The 22739-nt window shown below is 41.6% G+C and overlaps 1 protein-coding gene across 2 annotated transcripts in view; it reads left to right on the forward strand.

Moving 5' to 3' along the window:
• The window catches only part of ELOVL4 (ELOVL fatty acid elongase 4), a 48576-nt gene extending 29780 nt beyond the window's left edge, over nucleotides 1-18796 (forward strand). For both annotated transcript variants that reach the window (XM_033938826.1, XM_033938825.1), the window contains exons 4-6: nucleotides 545-716; nucleotides 6985-7112; nucleotides 18254-18796. In XM_033938826.1, the coding sequence (XP_033794717.1) occupies nucleotides 545-716; nucleotides 6985-7112; nucleotides 18254-18532 (579 nt within the window). In that variant the 3' untranslated portion in view covers nucleotides 18533-18796. The remainder of the gene's footprint in view (nucleotides 1-544; nucleotides 717-6984; nucleotides 7113-18253) is intronic.
• The last annotated feature ends 3943 nt before the right edge of the window (nucleotides 18797-22739 follow it).

The following is a 22739-nucleotide window of genomic DNA, read 5'->3' on the forward strand; positions in this document are numbered from 1 at the left end:
ATTTATCACCCAGATCTTCCCGCTAAAAGAAATTGATTCAGCGGAGGAGGGGGTGTAAATGAGGCTTCTGAAGAAAGTCTGTTAAGTTAAGCTATATAATAATAATAATAATTTTATACTTATATACCGCCATACCGAAAAAGTTCTATAAGCCATACAAACACGCGAAGCATTCTTTGGAATATATAGAAATTGATGACATAACATAATTGCTTTATATTGGATTCTAAATACAACTGGTAGCCAATGCAGTTGTCAGAGATATGGGGGTAATATGCTCATATCTTGGCGTTCCGGTTATCAATCTGGCCGCAGCGTTTTGGATCACCTGCAGTGCCCTGCACCTGGTTTTAGTTATTCCCAGGTACAGGACATTGCAGTAGTCCAGCTGCGACAAAATCATTGCTTGTACAACAGCACAAAAATCAGCTGGTGACAGCATTGATCTTAAACAATACAATAAATGTATCTGTACAAAGCTTACTTGCACTGTCTTTACCACTTGTCAATTCATGTTCTTACTGTTGTATTTCTTCATTTACAGATAGCCTCTGCATTGTGGTGGTACTATATCTCAAAAGGAGTTGAGTACTTTGACACAGTATTTTTTATCCTGAGGAAAAAATTCAACCAGATCAGTTTTTTACATGTCTATCACCACTGTTCTGTGTTTACCCTCTGGTGGATTGGTATAAAGTGGGTCGCAGGAGGTCAATGTGAGTACTCTTCTTCATTCTATTGTAATTAAACATTAGTTTAGTTTATTCTTTGGGTTAGATTCACTAAACCTTCCGATCGTGTCTCCGACCCAGACCCGATTCACTAAAATGCTACCCGATCAATCTCCTATTTAATCCGATCCAACCCATGCAAATTAGTAAAACCCCATGCAAAATAGCCAAGCGATTGATTCACTAACAGTTGCTTGGCTATTTTGAATTGGGTTTTATTATCCCCAAACCCGACTGCTGCAGACTTGTGTTACTGATAGGTCTGCCAGTTTTTTTGACAGGTTTGCTTGTCTTTTTTTATTCATTTTTTTCCCCATGGCATAGATATTTTGCATGTGTTACACACGCAAAATATCTGCTCCATAAAAAAAGTGAATAAAAGACAGGCAGGCCTGTCAAAAAAAATGCCCTCCCCCTACAACCCACAAATGGCAGGAGGGATGATGACTTCCTCCTGCCATCGGCGACTCCCTGAACCCCGCGATCCAAAATATGGCAGGAGGAATGCCAACTTTCGACCCCACCCCTCCCCCAAGAAAACAAACAGCAGGAGGGATGCCGACTCCCTCCTGCCACTGGCTGTGGGCGAACGCCCCGGCCCCCTTCCCTGTACCTGTAAACATTGGGAGCAGGAGGGGTGCTCAGTCCCTCCTGCTCCGTAGGCCTCCAGTCTTCGGGAGCAGGAGGATATCTAATCAGAAAATAATGGGTATACATTGAAAGAACTAAGGCCAGTACTTGGCAGGCTTGCATGGCCTGTGTCCCATAAATGGACATTCAGTTGAGGACAGGCTAAGTAGGGTTTCGATGGCTGGAATGGTTAAGATGGTCTGGAGTGAGCTTTGATGGAGACTCCAGTAGATGGAACATAAGCACATTGCTGGACAGGGCTCTGGGTTTCTGGCCCAGAAATATTTAAGAAAAAGGACCATTTAAACTAAATTAATTTATGGAGCATGTATGGTTAGGCAGACTGGATGGACCACTCAGGTCATTTACTATGTTACTGTGTTAAAAGAAACACACTTAGTACTATTCTATAAATCATGTCTAAGTTATGTCTAAAGTTAAGTGTGGTTTATAGAATAAGCACAAACAAAAAAATTGACCTTGGTTGCTCCACAGAAAGGAATCCAACAGAAACAAAAGTCCCTGTGGAGGGTAGATTTTCAAGATGTAGGCATTATTCAAAATTCAACTTGATAATCCACATAAAATTGTCTAGAACCCAATACCATGGGAACTTTGGACCCAACACGGTCTATGTTTCGACAATAGTCTTCCTCAGGGGCCCTATAATTAATGGATGTGATATGATGTGTGTATTAAACTGATATCTTGTGTGTGAAATAAAGTGAAATTAGGTCCAAGTGACATAAGTGGTGTAAATGTGAGTGGTGCCGTCATCTATAGATGTGATAATATAAATGTACGTGAGTCGAGTATCTTTCATTTAAAAGGAAACTGCAATGAGAGGGCATAGGATGAAGTTAAGATAGGCTCTGGAGTAATCTGAGGAAATACTTTTTTACGGAAAGGGTGGTAGATGCATGGAACAATCTCTCAGAAGAGGTGGTAGAAACGGAGACTGTGTCTGAATTCAAGAGGGCCTGGGATAGGCACATGGGATCTCTCAGAGAGAGAAAGAGATAATGGTTACTGTTGATGGGCACACTAGATGGGCCATTTAGTCTTTATCTGATGTCATGTTTCTATCTAAGATGGTACATGCTGATGAGTGGAGTGCCAAAACCACCAAAATTTAAAGGTGCAAGGTGTTAAGATAAAGTATAATTCTTTTAAAAAATTCTTTTAAAAATTTTTTTAGTGCTAATCATGCATATGTGATCCACAAAATTATCTTAAATGAAAGAGTGAAGATTGGATCCCACGGGAGAGTATGGCCTAACCCAAGTATATAAACTATGAGAAAATTCAGTGAGAAGAGGAGTACATACCCTAGGAATCCTATGATAAGACTTCTTAATCCACAAGGTCTTATCATAGGATTCCTAGGGTATGTACTCCTCTTCTCACTGAATTTTCTCACAGTTTATTTTAGTGTGGTTGTGATGGGGGAAAGATAACCAGTAAGAAAAGGAGATAACTGTATTGGGAGTATGTTTAGATAGTTGCCTGACTATGGAAAAACAAATATTGAAAATCATTCGGGTGGGTTATTTGCAATTACTCTTTAGGTTGAAACCAATGCTGCCAGCATTTGACTTCCATAGTGTGGTACAAGCATTAATCCTGAGTAGAGTGGATTATTGTACCGTATTTTCGCGGATATAACGCGCGCGTTATACGTGATTTTACGTACCGCGCATACCCCTCGCGCGTTATATGCCTGAGCGCGGTATACAAAAGTTTTTAAACATAGTTCCCACCCCGCCCGACGCCCGATTCACCCCCCCAGCAGGACCGCTCGCACCCCCACCCCGAACGACCGCTCGCACGCGCTCCCACCCGCACCCGCATCCACGATCGGAGCAAGAGGGAGCCCAAGCCCTCTTGCCCGGCCGACTCCCCGACGTCCGATACATCCCCCCCCCCCCCCGGCAGGACCACTCGCACCCTCACCCCAAAGGACCGCCGACTCCCCAACAATATCGGGCCAGGAGGGAGCCCAAACCCTCCTGGCCACGGCGACCCCCTAACCCCACCCCGCACTACATTACGGGCAGGAGGGATCCCAGGCCCTCCTGCCCTCGACGCAACCCCCCTCCCCCCAACGACCGCCCCCCCCCAAGAACCTCCGCCCGTCCCCCAGCCGACCCGCGACCCCCCTGGCCGACCCCCACGACACCCCCACTCGCCTTCCCCGTACTTTGTGTAGTTGGGCCAGAAGGGAGCCCAAACCCTCCTGGCCACGGCGACCCCCTAACCCCACCCCGCACTACATTACGGGCAGGAGGGATCCCAGGCCCTCCTGCCCACGACGCAAACCCCCCTCCCTCCAACGACCGCCCCCCCCCAAGAACCTCCGACCGCCCCCCCAGCCGACCCGCGACCCCCCTGGCCGACCCCCCCACCCCCCTTCCCCGTACCTTTGGAAGTTGGCCGGACAGACGGGAGCCAAACCCGCCTGTCCGGCAGGCAGCCAACGAAGGAATGAGGCCGGATTGGCCCATCCGTCCTAAAGCTCCGCCTACTGGTGGGGCCTAAGGCGCGTGGGCCAATCAGAATAGGCCCTGGAGCCTTAGGTCCCACCTGGGGGCGCGGCCTGAGGCACATGGGCCAAACCCGACCATGTGTCTCAGGCCGCGCCCCCAGGTGGGACCTAAGGCTCCAGGGCCTATTCTGATTGGCCCACGCGCCTTAGGCCCCACCAGTAGGCGGAGCTTTAGGACGGATGGGCCAATCCGGCCTCATTCCTTCGTTGGCTGCCTGCCGGACAGGCGGGTTTGGCTCCCGTCTGTCCGGCCAACTTCCAAAGGTACGGGGAAGGGGGGTGGGGGGGTCGTGGGGGTCGGCCAGGGGGGTCGCGGGTCGGCTGGGGGGGAGGGGGGTTTGCGTCGAGGGCAGGAGGGCCTGGGATCCCTCCTGCCCGTAATGTAGTGCGGGGTGGGGTTAGGGGGTCGCCGTGGCCAGGAGGATTTGGGCTCCCTCCTGGCCCAATATTGTCGGGGAGTCGGCGGTCCTTCGGGGTGGGGGTGCGAGTGGTCCTGCCGAGGGGGGAGAAGAATCGGACGTCGAGGGGGGGCATCAGGCTTTCAGGATGGGGACAGGACTTCAAGGGGGGACAGGCAGATCTTCAAGGGAGACAGGCAGACCTTCAAGGGGGACAGGACTTCAAGGGGGGACAGGCAGACCTTCAAGGGGGGACAGGACTTCAAGGGGGACAGGCACGGAGAGGCGGGGCAGTGCACCGAAAGTCAGGGCGGGTGAACGGTGAGTCGGGGCAACCAGAGGAGAGTCGGGGCAGTGCACCGAAAGTCAGGGTGAGTCGGGGCAACCAGAGGAGAGTCGGGGCAGTGCACCGAAAGTCAGGGTGAGTCGGGGCAACCAGATGAGAGTCGGGGAGGGCGAAAGGAGAGTCGGGGTGGCCCGAGGAGAGTCGGGGAGAGCGAAAGGAGAGTCGGGGTGGCCAGAGGAGAGTCGGGCAGCATGCGCGTTATATGCCTGAGCGCGGTATAGAAAAGTTTTTGTACATATCATCGTGATTTCTGCGCGCTATACCCCTGTGCGCGTTTTACAATGGTGCGCGTTATATCCGCGAAAATACGGTAATTCACTTTACTTGGGAGTTGCTAAAGGGAAGATGAGGGCATTACAAATTAACTCTGCCGCAAGATTAATTACAGGGGTCTCAAGGATGTCACATATAACTCCAGTGTTGAAACAATTGCATTGGTTACCCATGCAGCAAAGAGTGCACTTTAAGATTCTTTCAATCATTCATCAGACCTTGTATCATGTTTCCCCAAAGGTATTATAAGAGTTCTTTGAAATTTACCAACTCAGAAGATATCTAAGATCAGAAAATAGTATGAAATTGAGTCTTGAGGGTAAGATGTCAATTATGCATGTTAGGATTGGAGCAACAATGATATCTGTGGCAGGTGCTAAACTTTGGAATGCCCTGCCTGGTATTTTGCAATTTTGTGCTGGGAGGATTAATTTTAAGAAAATGTTGAAAACACAACTATTAATGCCTTCCTATGTTAATGCCTTGTATGGTAACCCCTCCTTGTGGTTGCTAATGCTTCTCTGGAATTTTAAGATATAATTCTCAAGAATATTCTGATATGAATTTGATCATTAATGTTTTACTGTTTTACTATTGTTGAAATTTGACTTGCTAATATCTGTTCATGTTTTCCTGGAATTTTGTGATCCAATGTGGGGAGGATGTTAATAATGTGTCCATCTAGTTAGTTTCCCTATGTTATACTTGTAGTGATCGTAGGGAACTCAAGATGATGTGTATGTATTTATTTATTCAATTTTTCTATACCGTTCTCCCAGGAGAGCTCAGAATGGTTTACATGAGTTTATTCAGGTACTCAAGCATTTTTCCCTGTCTGTCCTGGTGGGCTCACAATCTATCTAATGTACCTGGGGCAATGGGGAGATTAAGTGACTTCCCAGGGTCACAAGGAGCAGCGTGGGTTTGAACCCACAACCCTAGGGTGCTAAGGCTGTAGCTTTAACCACTGTGCCATACTCTCCTGTGGGATCCAATCGTCACTCTTATGTTTAAGATACTTTCGTAGGTCACATGCAAGATTGGAACTAAAAATTTTTTTAAAGAATTTTAAAAGAATTAAACTTTTTTTTTTTTTTTAATTCTTTATTTATTTTAACAATTTACAGCAAGTGCATCAGAAATTAACATTTGAACTTATAAACATCACTTGATTAACTATCATTATCAACATAGATATTAATATTTAATCCCACCCATCCCTACCATATCATATGCAATCACATATTTCATATAATTTATTCTTTTCTACTAATCTAAACATTTAATAAAAGATTAGAAATCCCCCTTCCTCCCTCATTTACATTTGTACTATTAAGGGGGAAAATGTTATCTATTCATTACAATAATCTGTTAATGGCCCCCAAACATCCTTAAATTTACTAAAATTTCCTTTCTGTGTGGCTAATGTTCTTTCCATTTTATATATATATATATATATATATATATATATATATATATATATATATATATATATATATATATATATATATATATATATATATATATATAACACAAAGAATTCCACCAGAAACTGTAGTTTAATCTACTCCAATTATTCCAATTAAATGTAATTTGTTGTATGGCAACTCCTGTCATAATAAGTAAAAGCTTATTATTTTTTGAATTATACTTTATCTTAACACCTTGCACCTTTAAATTTTGGCAGTTTTGGCACTCTACTCATCAGCATGCACCATCTTACATGCTTACATGATGTATCACATCTGTAGATGACGGCACCAGTCACATTTACACCATTGATGTCACTTGGACCTAATTTCACTTTATTTCACACAAGATATCAGTTTAAGACACGCATCATATTATATCTATTAATTATAGGACCTCTGAGGAAGACTGTATTGTCGAAAGACAGATCGTATTAGGTCCAAACATTCCCGCGCTTTATAGAATACACATAGTGGCAGATGCTGCAAATAAAATGTAGGTGCAACTTCAATCACTGTATATAGAATCTAGGGGTATATGTTTAATTTATATAAAAAGTAATGGAATGACTTTTTTTTTGTTTTCGAACAGCCTTTTTTGGAGCTCACATGAATGCGTTTATTCATGTGGTCATGTATTTGTATTATGGATTAGCTTCTTGTGGACCTCAGCTTCAAAAGTATCTGTGGTGGAAGCGATACTTAACTATTTTACAATTGGTAAGCAAATAACTTAAATTGGTTGAGGAATCCTGTAACTAAAAAGGTTAAGAAAACATAATTGGATGATTTGTTTATATTCTGCTGCAATTTCAACATAACCAACTGAAATATAGGTGCATTAAAGTTCTGTCTACATACAGTTATGTGCAAGAGGTTAGGCATGCCTGGCCAAGCAACAGAATTTATTAATATACAAAGAGAACAAAATCTGACTATCCCTTCATGGTGAAAAGTTAAATATGATATAGATTTGTTTGCCTACTGCCTCCATTGTATGCTGATCTTTCTCATCCATGATGATTAAAGGTGCCCTAGAATCTGACCTACTGATGACCTTTAGGACTGGGTGAATACCACTGGTCTGAATATATTTTCTTTGTTGCAGGCTTAGGATCCCTCCTGCCGAGCATAAAGGGGGTTCTGGGGGGGGATCGCAATCTCAGCAGGAGAGATTAGGCATCTCACCTTTCGCAATCATAGGGGGGGGCAGTTACAGGATTCTGTAATCAGTGTTGTTTTTGACAGATGCCAGTTACAGAATCTTGCTTTTAGATGAAGGACTGACCCCCCTCCCTTGCTTAAAAGGTCTGGTTTTGGATGTTTGGGACTTGGGCAATTTTTTGGTCGGGAATGTGTTGTAGGGATAGACGTAGTGGCAGTCTGGGAGAGTAGATTGCTGAACGTAGAGGTAGGCCATTCTAAAAAAAAACCCTCATTTTGGATGTTTTGGGGTTTTTTTGAGAATGGACATTTCCCTGCTGCCTACTTTCAGCGTCTAGTGACTTAGGCTAAAAGGGGACTTAGACATTTTTTTAATTATGCCCCTCCACATCACTAAATTTTATTAAAATTGGAGAAGTGCAGCTTGGAACTTTTATTGAACTTGCAATGAATAACCACCAACTAAATGTCCATTTTGATGGGTCATTTACAAGAGTATGTGAAAGCAGTGGATGTAGTAATCTGAGTTAGAATGACAAGCCCAAGCTTAGCTGCACCATACAATGTCACACTTTAGCTCATTTGCATATTACACAATAGGATGCCAAAGATCATTAGTTTACCTCTTCTTTTATGAGCCAGCAAAGTAGGAAAAACATGTTATAAAAGAAATGTAATGCCTAATTTGACTCCTCATTGCTCCTGGCTAAGGTAACCATACGTCCTATTTTGAATGGGACTGTCCCATTGTCCCCATGCACAGCTTCGGGACGCCAAAATGTCCCATTTTCAGAGACGGCATCCTGAAGCTATGCATGGGGACAATGGGACAGGCGATCGTTTCCCCTCCCTCCCTCCCTGTCACGCCAAAGCCTGCCTGCCTCACTCCCTCTGGCGCCGAATCCGAAGCCTTCCCCCCCTCCCCAGATCAGCCCCCGCTGCTGCTACCTACCCATCGAAGCCTTGCCTATTGCTTCTTCAAACCACCACCCCACCCCCCCACGGTCCGCCACCGTAACTAAAGAAAAGGAAGGTCCAGGCGCCAGCCCACAAACCTTCCCGATGTCGGAGATGAAGTTCCAGGCCAGCCAATCACTGCCTGGCTGGTCCAAAACTTCCTCTCCGATATCAGAATTGACATTGAGAAGATGGTTTGTGGGCCGGCACCTGGACCTTCCTTTTCTTTAGTTGCGGAGGGCGGCAGCGGTTTGTGGACTGGGGGGGTGGGTTTGAAGCGGTGGTAGGCCAGGCTTCAGCGTGTAGGTAGCAGCAGCGGGGGCCGGTCCGGGGGGGAGGCAGGCTTCGGCGCTGGAGGGAGGGAGGGAGGGAGGCAGGCAAGTTGGCTTTAGCGCAGGACAAAGGCTTGGAAGGCAGTGAGAGGGACATAGGAAGGAGCACTGGTGGCACTAAGGACATGGGAAGGGGCAATAAGGACATAGGAAGGAGGCACTGGGGGCATTAAGGACATGGGAAGGGGCCACTAAGGACATGGGAAGGAGGCACTGGGGGCACTAAGGACATAGGAAGGGGCACTAAGGACATAGGAAGGGGACACTAAGGACATAGGTAGGAAAGAGGGAAGGAATAGAAAGGGACAATTGTTAAGCCTGAGTGCAGAAAGAAATGACAGAAAGGATGCAAAGTCAGAAGGAAATGCAACCAGAGACTCATGAAATCACCACATCAAAGGTAGGAAAAATGATTTTATTTTCAATTTAGTGATCAAAATGTGTCAGTTTTGAGAATTTATATCTGCTGTCAATATTTTGCACTATATTTGTCTATTTTTCTATAGTTACTGAGGTGACATTGCATATTTTAAAGTCATCTGCCTTGACATCTTTGAAAACCCCTCAAATATAAATGATAATTAACATTTTCTCTGCATATAGTGTGCTTTGTGGGTTTTTTTTTTTAAATTTTATTTTATGATTACCATTATGAATTAATAAGATATTACATGTACATGAAAAATGAATGGGATAAATTGGGGGCGAGGCTTAGGGTGGGATTGGAGGCGGGACTGACAATTAATAGATGTCCCGTTTTGATGGAAAAAATAAATGGTCAACGTTACTCCTGGCCTGTATTTCAATTGAAATCATAAATGTGCCAGCAGTCAAGGCACATGACATGCACATTGGATTTGCATTAAGAGATGCTGCATCCAATTGGAAGCAAATATATAATTACACAAAGAAATATTACATTACATTACATTAGTGACTTCTATTACGCCCGTACCTTACAGTTCTAGGCAGATTACAAAAGAAGCTAACTGGACATTTCCAGGAGATTTACAATTTAGGGAGCTGCTTACATGGTTGAGACTTTGAAGAGAAAGATTGCAAGAGGTTGAGGGGGAATTTACAGGGGAGGGGAGGACAAGGGGAAGAGTTAAGATATCTGGATAAATTTTTTGAATAGCAGGGTTTTGATTTCTTTTCGAAATAATTTGAAGTCACTCGTTGTTGTCAGCAAGTTGGAGATGGAGTGGTCAAGTTTTGCTGCTTGCGTCGCTAGTAGGTTGTCAAACATCTTCTTGCGCTGAGTACCTTTTAATGGGGGTTAGGTAAATGGGGTCTGAGTTCTCCTTTGTCTAGTAGTAAGGTTCTGATTTAGGCGGTTGTTTAGGTAAGTGGGGGCAGTCCGCCATTTATTGCTTTGAATAATAGACAGTATAGTTTGAATTGAATTCGTGCTTGTATTGGTAACCAGTGTGAGTCTGGGTAGGCAGTGGTGATGTGGTCAAATTTACTTAGCGAGTAGATCAATCTGAGAGCTGTGTTTTGTACAGTCTGTAGTTGTTTTATCATGTTAGTGCTTTATACAAATTTTCACCGTTTTGGGGTACAAATATCTCAAATGTACATTGTCCCTTTTTTTATATCACTTTAATGAGTATCCTTTTTGCTACAAAAGCCATTCTGTTTCTTTTTTTTATTCTTTACTAGTCTTATAGCCCATTACATTAACGGGTGCTAGAATATATATGTATGTGTCTCTTTATTTTTTTTTCTCTCTCCTTAGTCGCTTTCTGTATTTCTGTCTGTCTTTTTTTTTTTTTCCTTGGCTGTCCACTACCACCCCTTGCCTGCTCCCCCTGTCCATTCTCCCTTCCTTTTACCTCCCCTGTGTCCTGCACCACCCCATCACTTCTCACCTTATCCAGCAGAAGCCCTTTGTTTTACCTCCCCCTGTCCATCATCACCTCCTTCCTGCTCCCCCTGTCCAGCAGTAGGCCTGTCTTCATTTTTCTGCCCCCTCCCTGTTCATCAGCACCTCTTCCCCTGTCCATCAACCCCTTTTCTGCCCCTCCATTTCCGTGTGTTGCAGCATTTCCCTCCCACCCCACTTCCCTGTGCAGTATTTTCCTCCCCCCCCATACCTTCCTCCTGAACTCCATGCCCTACTTATGTTAAAATGCTTTCCAGGTTTCTGTCTTTTTTTTTTTTTTTTCCCCTTGTCTGTCCACTACCACCCCTTGCCTGTTCCCCCTGTCCATTCTCCCTTCCTTTTACCTCCCCTGTGTCACAGCTCACCTTACCCAGCAGAAGCCCTTCTCCCTTTGTTTTACCTCCCCCTGTCCATCATCACCTCCTTCCTACTCCCCCTGTCCAGCAGTAGGCCTGTCTTTATTTTTCTGCCCCCCCCCCTCCCTGTTCATCAGCACCTCTTCCCCTGTCCATCAACCCCTTTTTTGCCCTCCATTTCCGTGTGTTGCAGCATTTCCCTCCCACCCCACTTCCCTGTGCAGTATTTTCCTCCTGAACTGCATGCCCTACTTATGTTATTTTTTTTCGGGTTTGGCTGCCGAGGCCTGCAGCCACCAACAGCCACCGTGGCCAGCAGCCGCCAAGGCCGACATCTGACTTGGGCCGTCGCAGCTGACATCCGTCTCTGGTGGGGGGGAGGAAGAGAGAGAGCAGAGAGGCAGTGGTGCGCAAGGGAACGACGGCGGCGGGGACGGCCAACTTAGAGGAAGGGAGGGAATGCAGGCAGGGATCGTGCGAATAGCCACCGCTGCGTATTTCAACAGGACAGACCGTAAGCCGCGCATGCGCACTTCCTATGTGTCGCTACAACTCACAGAAAACCGGCGCACACATAGGAAGTGCGCATGCGCGGTCTAGCGTTTTATTATATTAGATTCATTTTTAAAACTTACAATAAGTGCAACAGCATATAACATCAATTTATATTTAAATATATCACTTAATATCCTATTAAAATTTAATTCAAATCCCATAACCCTCCCTCCCCCAAATACAATGACTTTCATCAAACATTATTTGCACTTATAAGAAAACCAAAATAACCCCCCACCTTTCTCCCCCCACCTTTGAAGTGCATATTTAATGGAAAAAAATGATATTCATTCATTACAATATTTTGTTAATGGTTCCCAAATATCCTGAAATTTCCTAAAATTCCTCTGCTGCATGGCAATTACTCTTTCCATTTTAAATAGATGACATAGGGAGTTCCACCAAAAGCTATAAGTCAATCTATCCCAATTTTTCCAATTTCTCATGATCTGTTGTATGGCAACCCCTGTCATGATGAGTAATAGCTTGTTATTGTTCGAAGATAATTGGTTTTTGGCTCACATTGATGTGCCAAATAACACAGTATCATAAGTTAACACAACTGGATTTTCCAGCAAATGATTTATTTGCCCCATTCTGTTTCTTACTTGACCCAGCCTTGCTTGGTCAGACAGTAGGTCTCAAATGCATGTATTATTCACACATGTATGCAGTTGTGAAGGAGAGAGTTTACATTCCAAACTTTGCACATGAAGTTAGGGTTAGGGATTGTATTAATCTAAAAAATTTCAGTTCTCTTGGAGGCTTTGTTGTGCTTTAGTGGCTGGACAAAGTTGCCATTTTGTGTTACACAGAGCACAGTACTCTGAGAATGACCTATATTCGACAGAGATCCAGCTGAAAAATTTCACATGGTTTCATTTGAGGCTGCAGGGAACATCTACACAAAATTTTATCCAATTTGGAGGAGGTCAAATGGGGATGATTTTCAATATTGGATCACTTGACATGGAATGGCCCTAGTCAAAATAATCTTATGATTCAAAATTAACATCCACAAGGCCCTGCTTTATCCTTTCATTGGCCCATTATAAAAGATACTGTGTGGGTTTCAGAGGAACATATGGTTCTTGAAGCTCTAATGACAACCTCCACAGAAAGGCAATACAGCTATTCACAAAATTCAAGGCAGTGTACTCAAACATGATGAGCAGCATTTGAAGCGATTGTGAAGCACGATTTGTCTTTGAAATTACTTAAATTTTTTATCCTAATAAATATTTACAGTTATTATTAAGCCACAAATTTCCAATTCAAAGTTTCTCTCGTTATTCCAGAGCCTGTCTACATCTCCAGCATAGTATAAGATTAAACACAAGTTGAAACCTTGGTGTACTTTCAGGCCTACACTTCTCCCTCCGCCTTTGCGGTTTCAATTATTCACGGTTTTTAGCTTGCTGGCTCCTCCCCCCAAATTATATCAGCTTGCATAGAGAAATTGCTGATTCCCAGCACTTTGTTCACCGTGTTTTGCCTTTCCTTCAGAAACAGGCCAGGTCTCCCACCATGTCATTCGCGGTTTCACCATATTCACGATGGTGAAAACAGCAAATAGAAAATAGAAAAACAGCAAATAACATATAAAAAAGTTATTTGCGGTTTTTCAGTATTTGCGGTTCTGTTAATCCCCTAACACAGCGAATACGGAGGGAGAAGTGTATTTTAAGCTATTAGGAATAGCAAGTCAAAAACTGTGGCTCGGTGAGTTTTCTAGAAAAACAATTGCTTTTTCAAATGGTGCAAGAAATTTACATAAAATTTTTTCAACATTCTTAATAAAGATTTATCTCATAAAAGAAAAGTGCAGTGTGCCTAAAAGTTTTATGGGGCACTAACTAACATCTCTTCCTATTCATAAAACCTGAGCCCTGTTGTGCTTTCTGTTCAGGAGCTATGTTGTGTCAAATATTTGCCTGTGCATTCCATGACAAACTTTTTCAGCAACTTTGTGGTCCCCCAGTGATACACCAAAGCATGCACCAATTATCTGAGGGTTATATTTGGATTAAGCACAAAGGTTGTACTAGAAATATGACTTTTAGCTTGGTGGAGCAACTATCCTTTCCACAACCTGAACCAAAAGTTGACATTTTTTTCACTATCTTTCATGGAACGAAAAAAGTGGTCCCAATAACGAGACCCCTAACTTTGGAAGAAGTTGAGATCCTTCTCTAAGACTTTGCACATATTCATTGCATGTCCTCTTGTACTTCCAGTAAAAATTTCATCAACTTCTTAGATCAGGGGTAGGGAACTCCGGTCCTCGAGAGCCGTATTCCAGTCGGATTTTCAGGATTTCCCCAATGAATATGCATGAGATCTATTTGCGTGCACTGCTTTCAATGCATATTCATTGGGGAAATCCTGAAAACCCGACTGGAATACGGCTCTCGAGGACCGGAGTTCCCTACTCCTGTCTTAGATGGTCAAGTGTGGAGGCCTAGACCAGTGTTTTTCAAACTTTTTACACCTATGGACCGGCAGAAATAAAGGAATTATTCTGTGGACTGGCATTGGTCCGTGGACCGACGGTTGAAGAACACAAGGCTAAGTCGTGGGCCAGACCCCGCCCCCATAATAGTACTAATTGCACCTTGCACGTCCCTTGCCTCACCTGGAAGCCTTCCCTCTGACGTTGCAACGTCAGAGAGAAGGCTTCCGGTTCAGGCACAGGATGCCTAAGGTGCAATTAGCCGTTGCTCGTGGCTTTGTGCACTGAATCAGTTAGGAAGAGGGAGCTGGCTCGAAAATAACGCCGCATCGATCGCACCATTGACTGGCGATTGAAGAACAATGTTTTGGGCCTGATGCACATGCTGGCCCTGTGGACCGGCAGGAAATTTCTGTGGACTGGCACTGGTCCATGGATCGGTGGTTGAAGAACACTGGCCTAGACTACTTGACATGGAATGGCCCAATTTTTTTTTTCTTTCTGGTCTCTTCTCATTTATCTCTAGGTGTGACACTTTACTTGATCCTTACATCTTCTACTTTATAACCCTGTAAAGTCCAGAATTTTTTTTTACATTTTACTCCTGACCCTTTGGTCTTCAAGGCTAGACTACTTCAGCTCTCTACCCTCTGGCCATCTTCAATTTGAGCTTCATTTATTAGTTCTTCCAACAATATTGCCCACCACTCTTTCCATACTTCGCCTTTAATGTTATCCTTACATTGGGTCCCCTTCCCTCCTCTGTACCTATTGTACTGTCCTCACAGAGCATTCCTTATACTATGCTTAACAGTCAGTTTAAACCAAGTCAGTTTAACCAAGTATAGAACATTATCAAGAGTATGTTATGTTAATCAGGTTTTCTATTCCATCTTTACTTTATTCAGTTCAAGGTCAGATTACATTACAAGAGGTCAGAGCAATTACCCAGGATATTGAAATGGACAGATTGACACAGACTTTCAATAGGATTGCTAGTACAGGTAGATCAGTAGAGCTATTAATATAGTTAGGTCATAGTTTCAAATATATAGTTACAAGTACATCATTGTTGGCTCTTCATTGTGTCCCAGGAGTTGCATATTAGACAGTTTAGAAATGGGCTTTTATAATTATCATTTCAGTTACTTCAGGGTTGGCTCCCTGTCTTGGTACAGAAATGCTTTTAAAAGTTTTTGGAACCTGATCGTAGTTGGTTCCAGCATTTTGCTAATTGATATTGGATGGATAAGGTAATTTACCTGGTAAACTGTATATTGTTGCATGCTTGGAATTTTAAGTGGAAAAGATTGTTGGTGGAATATCTGTTGGAGGCACCTGGAGTAGGATGGCCAACTCTGTTAGGTGGTCGGGGGCATTGTCTGTCAGGATCTTAAAGGCAGTGATGTCTAATTTAAATTTGATCCTTGCGATTAAGGGCAGCCAACGTAGTTTCATATAGTTGGGCTGTAGGTGTTCTGATTTCCATAGTCCATATACGAGTTTTACTGCTGCATTTTGAGCTAGTTGTAGATGCGATAGCAATGTTTTAGAGCAAAGAACTAGTGCTATATTACAGAGTCTAGTTGAGATAAGATTATGGATTGCACTAAAATTCAGAAAGTTTCTGTTTCAAAGTATTTTTTTGATGGATCTTAGCTTTCTCATCACGAGGAAAGATTGTTTTATTGATTGTACTTGTCTCTTCATAAATAGTTGGTAATCCATTTATACTTTTAAGATTTGGGATTCTAGTTCTAATGGGAAGTCTGTGTTGTCTACTTGGATCCTTGGAGTGTAATGTGGGTCAGTTGAGGGTCCTAACCAAAGGAATTTGGTTTTGTTCTTATTTAGTTTGAGGCGGTGGATTGAGGTCCAGTTTTCTATGATGTGGATACGTTTTGGTTTTTTTTTTTAACATCAGTGAGGATATTGACTAATGCAGCAGTTACAGGTAGCATGATCGTTATGTTGTCTGCATATGAACATAAGAGTAGCCTTATTGGGTCATACTAATGGTCCATCAAGCCCAGTAGCCTGTTCTCACAGTGTTCAATCCAGATCCCTAGTACCTGGCCAAAACCCAAGGAGTAGCAATATTCCATGCTACCGATCCAGGGCAAGCAGTGGCTTCCTCCATGTCTGTCTCAATAACAGATTAAGGACTTTTTCTCCAGGAACTTGTCCAAACCTTTCTTAAAACCAGCTACACTATCCGCTCTTACCACAACCTTTCAATGTATTCCAGAGCTTAACTATTCTTTGAGTGAAAAAATATTTCCTCCTATTGGTTTTAAAAATATTTCCCTGGAACTTCAAGCGTCCCTTAGTCTTTGCATAGGTGAAATGTTTTTTTATTCATGCGAGATCTTGGTTGGCTCCCAAGGATTGCATTAGGAGGTTGAACACTGTTGGTGAAAGTGGGGATCCTTGAGGAGGTCCCACTTAAGGGTGCCAGTTATTAGAAAGTTCACCATCCTTAAATTCAGCATTGTGTTGGATGGTTAGGAAGCCTTGGAACCAGGAGAGGATTGGCCCTCTAAATCAGACATTTGATCGAAGTCTACTAGTTCAAATGTGCTGCTTAAGTCTAATTGGATTATGATTGAACTGTGACCCTTGCTTAATAGTTCTTTTCCATATTTATTAGTGCTGTGACCACCATCTCAGTGCTGGGATATTCATGCCACTCCTGATGTCCTAGTGCTGTTGGTTTTCTAATACTGTAAATGCTACTTGCCAGCAAGTAAGATTAAAAATGAATGGAAAATTTTGGCTTTAATAATGATCCAAATTGAATAAGTCTGAAGATGAACCACAATGAAAACTTTTGCTGGGCACATCTGTAGCAGGCATCTTCCTGCTTCTGAGCATTTTGGTTGCTTAAGACCTTTCTTTGGAATAATCTCTTCCCCTCCCCCCTGAAATCCAAATTAATGTCTAATCCTTCTACATATCTCCTTGTCTCATTATTTGATTTTTCTCTATCATTATTTGTTATGTAAGCTTTCTTTGTTAAAGTTTTATATTAAAAATGAAATTTTAGATATGGAGATAGTTTAATTATGCAAATGCACATACAATAGTGGCAAGACAATCTTGCATATACTGTAAATTCAGTCTGCAGAAAATTCAGATAACCAGGTGTGTTTTCAATAAAGTGTCAGAGGCTTTAGCACAAAGCATGTAACCATTTGGCTTATAGCAAACTCTTCATTACTTAACCCAACCTTAAGTTAGATTTGCTTTAAAGTGAAAAAGTGTAGTAGTCTGTAAGTAAACAAACAGAGTAAATATTATAGGCAGCTAGTAATGTAAGTAAAATGTCAAAGAATAAAATTTTGTTTGTACATAGTTTTAATTATAATGATGAGAAGTCTTATGCATGTGGTGACTAAATAGCACTACCCAAACTTCTAGTCAATCTTGCTCTGGATTTGACCGGTTACACGTTTTGGGATCGATACTGAGGAGGATTTATCTAGGTAGGAATGGCTCCTACCTGGTTAAGTCCTATTGATCAGATCCATAATCGGAATTTTCAGCGTCGTCATCCAAATAATCCAGTCAGTCTGCCTCATCGTTAGATGGGTAGTGCCGGGGCAGTGCTTATGGATCTGATTAGCTAGAACAGTGTTAATAGCCAAAAGGAAGTAACTTTATCCAGTTACCTCTACAGATACAAGGATTTAAATTAAAAACAAAATACTGACTGTTGCAGGTTGAATATTGATCTGTCTCTAACTAAATTCCCTAGCAGAAATAAAGTCCCTCGTATCATGAGCTGTCTGGCAAGCTATATAAGAAACCTTAGAATATTGCAGGAAACTAAAGGGTCCTTTTTGACCTATTAGTACAGTGAAATGCAAAGGAAAGAGGGCTTTGTAGGTGGCCATGCTTTGTGGATGGCAGCTGGGATATATATCTTCAACTGTGTAGACAGGAAAACAGGGCACACTGGATGGGCTGGTTGGTCTGTCATTTACTGTTTTGTTAATATGCGTATTAACCCATTTTCCTGGGTCAAGATTTTCTTAGCAAAGTTGCAGGTTTTACTTTGGCAATGCCTTCTTTTGCTAAGAAAGAAGATAAATATGGCTTTCTTTTAGCTCATTCAAGTATATTCTTACAAATACAATCTGCATGTTCTCTTTCAGGTTCAGTTCCATGTTACTATTGGTCACACAGCTCTGTCCTTGTACATCGACTGCCCATTCCCAAAATGGATGCATTGGGCTCTAATCGTTTATGCTGTCACTTTCATTGTCCTCTTCGCAAACTTCTACTACCAGACATACAGGGAGCCTAAAAGACCTACTAAGACTGGAAAAATAGCAGCGAATGGGGTAATTGCAAATGGTGTGAACAAACCAGAGAACAAACTGGTGCTAGAAAATGGAAGAAAAAAGAGGAAGGGGAAAGCAAAAAGGGAATAATTGAACAAGGCCTTATAAATGGTTAACAATGAGGAACCTCTAGTTTGGTAAAATACTGTAAAGTTTCTGGAGGCTACTGAAGATTTAGGAGATACCAATACTTTCCGTATTGGTATCACAGTTCTATTATTTATGAACACTCAGCAAAGAAACACTTTTGAAGTTGTTGGTTTTTTAAAATATGTTTGTTTATGTATGCAGGTAAATTAGGGAAATCCCTTTTCTTCAAATTCACTGAGCTTTGGAACAACCTCCCTGCCCCGCTGCGGAACCAATTATTCCGAAAGCAACTGAAAACCTGGCTTTTCTCCAAAACATAAAGCTATCTATTTAAAATGTAAAGCTAGCTATCCTCTTCATAACCTCTAATTTCTTTTTATGCCCTTCCCTCATTTATTGAATTGCCTGTAAACCGTGCCGAGCTCTATCTTTATGGAGATGATGCGGTATACAAACTTAAGGTTTAGTTTAGTTTATATAAGATCTGGTGGGTTGTACTGTAACCTTTTAGCCTACTGGTGTTCTTTGAATGTAAGGGACTTTCACAGTAAGTGAACTGCTATCAGCAATTCAAAGGTCAAAATTACAAATGGAACTTACTTTATGAGAGGCAAGTATTTTTGGATAAGCTAATTATGAACTCATTTTAATTTGGACTCTGTTGATAGTTTTTTTGCTATGCTTTCTGATCAAAGCATTCAAATTTTTTTTTGTTTTTTTGCAAAACAGTTTATTGAACAACAAAGTACAAAACAAGAAAGCAGTAGATATAACATTTTCGGAATACAAAATATAGTGCCCAAACCAGCAAACAATAACTTTATTTTTTGAGGCAGCCAGTTATGTAACAGGACATTATTCTATGGTGGCCCTGGCTTCATATTAATTGTATGTGTAAAGAATAAGATAATGCCCTGTTAATTTTGTCTACTTATTTAGTGATGCCTTCCTAACCTTAAAATGGCTTTACCTAAAATCTAATCAAATAAGTGTGTGTCCAGGTACAGAAATATTTTAAACATGCATGAAAGACAAAGAACCTGAAGTAAAGTGTGCTACCTTTATTGTGGCCCCTTAACTATTTTTTTTTTCTTCATCATGTGTCTTTTAAAATATGTACAATATTTTGCTGCATTCAATTGATAACCCTCGAGTTCACTTTTATGCTAGGCTTTTTTTTATCAGAGAGCTCGTACAGAATTTATTTCTCAAATAGCATGCAACATGAGTCTTGTTTTCTCCAAGCATTTTCCCTCAGCATTGTCTACCTTTTGTGAACACTGTTTCTCAACTAACAGAAGTCGGGTGCAGTCCAGAAGAATCTTTTGCATAATAGTAGTAGTTCCACCTCAAGTAGTGGACTGATCCATGTATTCCTTCTGACAAGTTTTAATCCAAGTGCTTGAGGAATGGGAGTCAATTCAGCAATTTAAAAGCCAAAACAAGAAAATCTTTTTTAAATTTTTGCTGTTGCAGCTAATTCTCTGCCTTTTCTGTTAAAGGCAATAAGGATTGTGACGAGGAGAATTATGTAGTTAAAATTACTGTATCTGCTAGACTTAAAACAGAGGGTAAGGATTTTCTTTATGCGCTATGGCTGCTGAGGTCAGCTCTCAGGTAACCTTGTATGTATATGAAATATTTTGTTCACACGCACTTCCAGAGGCCGAATGCTCTCCTCCAACACTCCTCCATCAGCCAGGCTGGGTTTCTGTTGTCATTTAGGCACTAAAATCATGTGTTACACTAATGTAGCGCTAATAATAACTTGTAAAAAGTGATGTTCAACTTGATAAAATGTATATACGAGTACATACATCTACACAGAGTGAAATTAGGTAGTTTTTTTGACAGGTCATTAGTTTATTATCAAACTGAATGTTTTAATTTACAAGTAAAACCATAGAATGAAAGACAAAACTGAAAATCGTAGTAAATGAGAATAGGCATATGCTGTCTAAGGCAGTGTTGCCTGTGGAAAATGGCATAACACAGAGAGCCAAGATTTTATTTGAAACTTGAGGACCTGTTAGAATTCTTATTAGATACTGTAAGGAGAAAATATGCAGATAGTCCTCTGTGCCTATCAGCTGGCATAGTCAGGGAAGCTGGGCAGATCAGATGAGCTGGATGTCTTTTGTGCCATTTGTTAACGGTGTTAAACATATAAGCAGGTAATAAACTTAATAAATACATTTGTCTAGGTCAGGATTCTTTTGCCTACAGCATTTCAAAGGAAAAAATATATATAGATGGATTGCTGCCCATCTCCTCTTTGTTCCTTGAACTGTCTCTTGGTGATTTCTTTCCAACCTCCGACCTCAATTTTTGTTCTCGCTCATAATCTGTGAAGTCTCTGACTTGATCTGTATATCAATGCCAACAGCTTTTCCACTTGACATCTTATCTACTCCAGTTTTTCAACCATGGTACTGTACTGCTGTGTGTTCTTCTTGGGATCCTTTTCACTCTTCATATTGGCTACTGAAACCCTTGTTAACCATTTATTCAGTAGTTGCGCCAACACTATGGAATGCTCTCCCCCTTACCCTGTGGCAAGAAACAAGTTTAAATAACTTTTAAAATCAATCTTAAAACTTTTTTCTTCAAAGATATGAGATTTACAATTGATAATGGGGGGGGGGGGAAAGCAGCAAAGATGCTTGCTCCAGTCAGCCCCACTTCCCTCCTTTTTTTCCTGTACCTTTTCCTTTTATTTTTAATATTTTATCCTTACCCATTCTCCTTTCGTTTCAATTTTTGTCTCAATAGTTACTTTTAAGTTTTATTTGTCTATTCCCCCGGTTTTTGATTAATTTTTTTAACACTGTAAAGATGTAAACTGCTTTGGTAAGTAAAAGTGATATAACAAGACATAATAAACTTGAAATTTAAAACTTAAGTCTGTATGTACTCTCCAGTTTGTGTACAATTTCTTTGCTCTCTTTTCTCCCTAAGGACCTGGAGCGAGCTGTATACATGGAACTGTTGTTGTCATCCTCCTTTCTTTTCAGTGTTACTTTCAGACTACAATTTGCTTATTCTTTTCTACTGAATCTGTTTTGCTTTGCTTGCTTCTGACTTATCAATTTATCAATTTGACCTGCATTCTTATTCTCCCGGACTTATATTATTTTTTTATTTGTTTAATTTATTTCTCGCATATCTCAAAATTCTATGCGAGTTAAAATAAAAACATACATAATTACTTCAGATACACATAATATTCATAAATCACAAACCACATATCAGCATCTTAAAGAAGAAACATAAACATTCTGAACCACAGTATTTCCAACAATCGCTCATCTCTGGATGTTTCTGCTCTGATTTTTAACAGCTTGCCATGTTCCTTCAAAGATATGGTCAAACAGATCTTTCTCTGATAACTGTTCTGGATTTGTTTGGTGTTGTGTATCAAGCACACAATCTATATAGGCATTTCAAGAGAAAAAAATGTACTCTAGTTACTCAAATACTCACTCTCTTTGTTCACTATTCTTTTTTTGCTTTTAATGTAGTCTTAATGCAAGTGAAAAAAACATGATCACCTTCTTATACCCGGGCCAGCAATCCTCAATTGCCCCAGATAATAGGAGAAAAAACCTCAGATCCCCGTTTGCCGCCAGTTGTTAGACTTTGCCAGCAAACTTCAACTTTTTTTTTTTTGTATCCCTGTTTTCTTCTCTTGTGAATATTTGGTTTATGAAACCGAGCTAAGGGAATAAAGGGGTCATTCTGATGATTTTCCTTTTGGGGGCGATTTTTCAAATTCCTACTGCACAAACACTTAAAAAGTTGATATTCAGCACTCCTGTTTGCTAGTGCTGCTCAAGGTCCCCACAAAATATTCAGGGGCACTTAATTGAATCCCAATAAATATCCTCTCTGACTACTATGGCACTATCCATTTGATGTTAAGGCAGCCCTGGAGCAGAATAAAGGGTACAGCTAGGAGTTACCTGGGAACCAGCAATATTTAGCAGTGGTATCCAAATAATTATCTGGTTAACTTAGAACAGTAAAAACTACATTAACTGGGATCCAGGAGGTGCGGGGAGAGAAGGAGAGATGCCGGCCAGGAAGAGAGTCATCTGCGCTGGTTGACTTTCCTACAGGTTTCAAGCAGTGTTCTCCTTATGACTCTCCACATATCAGTTTTTCCACGTATCTACCACCATAGGACTTTCAGGGATCCCTGAAGAAG

Source organism: Geotrypetes seraphini, chromosome 3, assembly GCF_902459505.1.
Source record: "Geotrypetes seraphini chromosome 3, aGeoSer1.1, whole genome shotgun sequence".
Taxonomy (NCBI): domain Eukaryota; kingdom Metazoa; phylum Chordata; class Amphibia; order Gymnophiona; family Dermophiidae; genus Geotrypetes; species Geotrypetes seraphini.